Raw genomic sequence first — 5,239 nt, forward strand, 5'->3', positions numbered from 1 at the left:
TATAGGCAGAGCTGATGGTGCTTGTTGTACTATCACGGCGCTCATTGAGTTGGTTCAGCATCGTAACCTCGTTGACAGACAGCTCCATTATTCTGGGATTAGGCAGCGTACCAGAAGAACCGCCACTATTTTCTAGAATAGAGCCTGAAAGAAAGGTTGCAGGGAAGGAAAAGGTTTAGTTAGCTGAGAAATTCCACTTGGTAGTGTTGTTGACGCAAACTACAGACACACAAAGTCGCCCCCAAATATGTTACAGGAATGACAGTGAGTTTGATTTGCTGTCAGTGAGCTCTGTGTCCGTGCACAAAGTGCAAGACGACTGGGGAAAGAAGACAAGAAGTTTCAACGGTGGAGTCTTTGCAGTGTGTACCCCGCTGATACTGAGCTGCTAAGGAAATGCCTGCACAGGGGCTTCTCTTAGTAGGAAAAAATAGGACAGATGTGAACAGCGTCATGGGGACAGCATGTACCTACCACCACAGCCACTCACCGGGACAGACACATAGCAGTCAGAGATTGGAGTCTCAGAGCCAAAAAAATTGACACTCAAAGGCTTTTCCCAGAGTAAATCGAGAAGCTCCAATACACTTCAGATTCCTTCAGATCTCTTGGCAAAGTCAGAGAAGCACTGAAGGAATCATAAAAACTCCTTTATCAGGAATTCTCAGCCAGGGGGAAACTAGCATATGAAGGTACAGGCAGTAGCCAGCAGCTCTCAAAGTGACAAAAAGCCTGTCAGAGCAAGATTGGGGATAGAAGACTTGTCTGGATTGCTGCTGTGCTCCAGCAGTCTCCCAGGAGGGACACTAGCCCGTGGGGAACCGTTATTGCTGGAATAAACCCAAGCAGTCTTGCGGATGCCACTGGGACAGTGGGGACAGCTGTGGCTGAGTCCTGGGCAAGCCCAGTAACAAGGACACCAACAACTCTGCCTTCCCTTCATAGCCCTGTAGCACTGAGCATCTGGATTGGCGTTGCACATCACCAGATGGCTGTGTTTACAGTCGAGCTCTCCATTTTACCTGACATCTCTACCCAGCAAGGGCTGACTCAGAGGCAATAAGAAACGATCCTCCTCCAGGGCAAACTCTTGGTTATGAAACCAGATTCAAACTCTGAAGAGTTCCTACAGAACATGGCCCAGACCCAGGGCTTACCGTTTCCTGAGATGGGAGGCAGCTTGGTGTTTCTGGCTTGAGGAGCTGGGCTCACCCATGAGCAGGAATCCTTAACTGTCTTGAGTTTCTCCTTCTTGAGCTGTTCAAGTCGTTGCATCGTCGTCATGTGTTTCCTTAGCTGCAGGCTGACTGTTGAATTACCAGATGGGACCGTTGAGTCCACAACAGGAGTGTTGTCATCCAACGCCGTCAGATCTCCCAGACTTCCCCCGCTGTGCATGTTCATTTCTACTCCACTGTCATTGTTGTTGGTGCTGCCAAGGGGTGACGGCTCACTGCTGCATGACGACTGGCCACCAGGACTGGACTGACACATCTTGGGGAAGGAAAAGAGGAGTTGGGCAGGTGGAAACATGATGGAAAGAAACTAGGAGCCCAACATCGCCAGTGGGATCCACATGTCTGGCCCTATCCCAGGCTCTCCCCTCTCTTGTTACCCTCCCCTGCTGCAGGTTCTCAGCTTTACCAGAGGGCAGGGGCACCTTCACTGGGGAAGGAGGGCAGAACAGCACCCCACAGCTGGAAAAACTATAGTGGGTTCAACTGGAGGATGGAGAGAAACCAAACGCTGTTCCTCCAAAAGATTAAGGACAGATGCTTCTCGAAGAAAAGCAGCACGTTACCTGGTTGTGCAAGGCATATTGCAACAAACACTGGCTTATCTAACACAGGATCAAGGCCTAAGTATTTCAGACACAACGTACTTCTGTCTTTAAAATACCTTAACATATAATTAGGTTAGCTGACAAACTTCCCAGCCAGATAAAAACCTGGTTCGCTGTTTGCAAACTCCCACTTGCAGATAAGCCAGATAAACACCATAAATATTTATTTTATTTACATTAGGAATTGCATTTCACACCGAGTGGTTTATTTGCAGCAGACACTAAATGGTCTGAACTTGCTCTGAGGTAGCTGTTGCTGCTACCAGCCAAGATGCCTGGCTTCTCTGCTTGGGGCCGATGCTCCAGCAAAAAACAGGAGTGCTAAAAAGGTAACGTACTTTGCCCCAGGCCAAGGTGGGAGTGAAAGGTGATGAAGTGTTTTACTTTGCTCTGTAGCAGCCCTCATGGGCAGAGCTGACTAGCTTTGATGGCCTCGTTGCCCTTCAACGAGATGACAGAGGTTGCAATCCCAGGATTTAATGGCAAGTTGTGAGGCTGGGAGAAAGGCAGCAAAGGGAACCTTCCAGTACTCCCCCTTTCTGCACTCAAGCAAATATCCCAGCTCTCCCCATTACTCTGTGTGTCTCTGCCACCACTCCATGGGGACTAGCCGGAGACAGGAGGTCTGCAGGAGACTGTGCTTTTTACAGCTATTTTAATACAAAGAATTTCTTTGCTCACCTTAGTACCGACTGTCCTTAGGAAGGTAGAGTAAGGAAGGGTAAGTGGGAATAAAAAAAAGATTGTTAGGACAAAGACAGCATTAACAGAAAAGATCGTGTTAGTAAAAGGAGGAAGAGGAGAGTGCAGAATAGAATACAAATTGCCAACATTTCTCCCTCTCCCATACCCTGTCTTCCCTGCATTCGCTCTTTGCGGGCCCAGATAAAGGCCTCTAGGAGAGACTTCCCACCCATCTCGGTGGGTTTAGGATGAGACCCAAAGCAAGGGGCCTCAGAGTGATGGGAAACAGTGAAGCACCTCGGCGTCCGCCCCCTCCACTTTGACCTTAACCAGGAAAAAGGAGTTGGACTTGGGCCCACCAGGTCCAACGCCACCTGTTAGACGTGCCTGAGCGAAGTATGCAGCGCTGGACGGGGAGAGCAGAAAGGAAAATCCAACCCATGGATATTTCAAGCGAGGCAGCTTGGCTGCAACCCTGGGAGCACAGAGCCCTAGGAAAACAAACCCACACCTTCGGGAGAAACAGGGTGGGGAGCTATGATTGTATCCGTGTTTTCATAGGAAAAGACCAAAACACATGGAGGGCGAGTGTTGGAGAGAGGTCACTCTGTCCAATGGTTCTCACAGTCATTTTTTGTAACCCAGTACAGAACCTCATCACAGTAAAACTGTTCCTTTAGTCAATTAGGGACACTTTGGATGTGAAAACACTCTATTGCTTCCTAACCAAAACATGCTTCTCGTTAGTAATTTGTCCAACAACAGATCTCTCAATCTTTTTTAGAGAAATCTTTGTAGCTCCAGGGCATGGTGTTTCACAAGAATAACAATCTTTTAGGCTGGATTCAAATCAAGAAAATATGTATTTTGGAGCCCAAAGTCCTTCCAGCTCTAGTGAGAAGTCTAGCGACTATGTTAATACTCTCTTTTGCAGGTGAGGGTCTTTTCTGCTGTATCCAGCCCATACCCTACCTCACTCTAAACTAGTGTAGCAGATCAGAACTTTGGATATGAAGGTGAAGGAAACATCAAAAAGCAAAAGTGACCCATGCCTTGCAGTGCTCCATCTTCTCCACCAACAATTGTGTGCTGAAGAGCAGGTGGACTCCCTGCACGGGGTAGAAGGACTTTGGGTTTGGGCCCATCACTGTGCACACCTCGTTAGCACCACCGACCACACTACTGCCTAATGGGAAGCTGCTGTAATGGATGAAAGGCTGATAAATGGTCTTTGCCTCAGCTGATGGCTGCTCAGGGGGCTGCTAAAGGATGATCACAGTTGAATGCAAGCCCACACTCTGTGGGCCATAGCATTGCTCCCATGTTTATTCATGGTTCACTCCCCTGCCCCATCGTCCCACTACAATTTTCTGTGGCAGCTGGGAGTGGTGCACTGAACTTGTTTGCTCCTGAGCAATCCACTCTAGCCCACCTTGCCTGAGCAGGGAGTTTGGACTAGATGATCTCAATACATCCCTGCCAACCCCAGCGTTTCTGTGCTTCTATGTATGGTGAGCAGGACCGGGAAATTGAACTTAAGATATCCAACAAAAATAAAGCAGCTACTTTTATCCCCACTGACAGCGCACAACAGGATTGTGCCAGCAAAACTGCTGTGCAGCAGCAGCCCAGAAAGAAAAACAGTGAAGGGTGCAGGAAGAAGGAGCAAAGGGACTGCTTAAGCCAGGACTTCTTTTCAAGAAGTGTTCATCAATCTGTGCCCTATGGTCATTGCTCCATTTAAATTGGTGAGGTGGGTAAAGCTCACTTTACCACAACCCTCTGAGTTTTACCCACTTTCGTAGCACAGAGAGGCCAAGTACAACACTGGGCATCACATGGCCCCCATGACTACAAGGATGGGAATTTGTGATGCTGGGTGCAAAATGTAATGGCCTGTGCCCTGACCTGCAGTTTCGTCTCTGGACTTGAACTCTAGGGGTGTTGGCAGGTGAAGGGCAACTGCCTGGAGAGGTAAGTGGCATGCAAATGCTTCACGCCCCCATTGCGTCAGAGAAAATAGGGGTCGCATCATTTCTGCCAAGAGCAACTGCTCTTACCACAGAATTCTCTGTTTTTATCGTTTTGACTTGTAAGCAATCCTCCATGCTCCTTGTGGTGCTGTTGGCCTCGGGGCTCTCCTCTGAAACCTTGCTGCTCTGCTTGGCGCTTGCCTCATTATCCCCGTTTTCCTTGAGCGGAGGCGGCCTCGGGTGAACATCGTTGCGCTGCTTCTTCGTGACGTGCGCATCAGGCCCATGCACGGTCTTGACGTGTTTCCTGAGGGAACTAGGGTCTGTATAACGCTTTGTGCAGCCGGGAATTTTACAGACGTAGGGTTTCTGTCAATACAAACAAATCTTGGGTTATATTTAGAACAGGCCCAAATGTTCCAGGTACAGTGTATGGGTCAAGAAAATACAATGAGTGTAGTGGCTGGTAGCAGCAAGATGTGGAGCATCTGCTCCCCAGGATTCTGTAACTGAGATCTCTAAGATGTGATATATGGGCTGCTGCTGATCTACACAGACCTGGCCAGTCATTTGATGTTGGCTAAACATCTTGTTTTCAGTTTCTGGATTAAAAGACAGCTAGAATTCACGAAATATTTTCCTTATATTACTTTCCCATGTATGTATTTGCTCGGGTGGCCACAGGAATGTTTCCTGATTACGGCTGGGGGGGGGGGGGTGGAGGGGGCTGGCCCTAAAA

The 5,239-nt window shown here is 48.5% G+C and overlaps 1 protein-coding gene across 1 annotated transcript in view; it reads right to left on the minus strand.

Moving 5' to 3' along the window:
• Positions 1-5,239, minus strand: part of GLI2 (GLI family zinc finger 2) — a 142,637-nt gene that overhangs the window by 2,248 nt on the left and 135,150 nt on the right. The window contains exons 11-13 of the mRNA XM_009869931.1: positions 4,588-4,869; positions 1,158-1,494; positions 8-144 (exon numbers count right to left, since the gene is read on the minus strand). Coding sequence (XP_009868233.1) covers positions 8-144; positions 1,158-1,494; positions 4,588-4,869 — 756 coding nt within the window. The remainder of the gene's footprint in view (positions 1-7; positions 145-1,157; positions 1,495-4,587; positions 4,870-5,239) is intronic.

This window comes from Apaloderma vittatum, unplaced genomic scaffold, assembly GCF_000703405.1.
Source record: "Apaloderma vittatum isolate BGI_N311 unplaced genomic scaffold, ASM70340v1 scaffold10290, whole genome shotgun sequence".
Lineage (NCBI taxonomy): Eukaryota > Metazoa > Chordata > Aves > Trogoniformes > Trogonidae > Apaloderma > Apaloderma vittatum.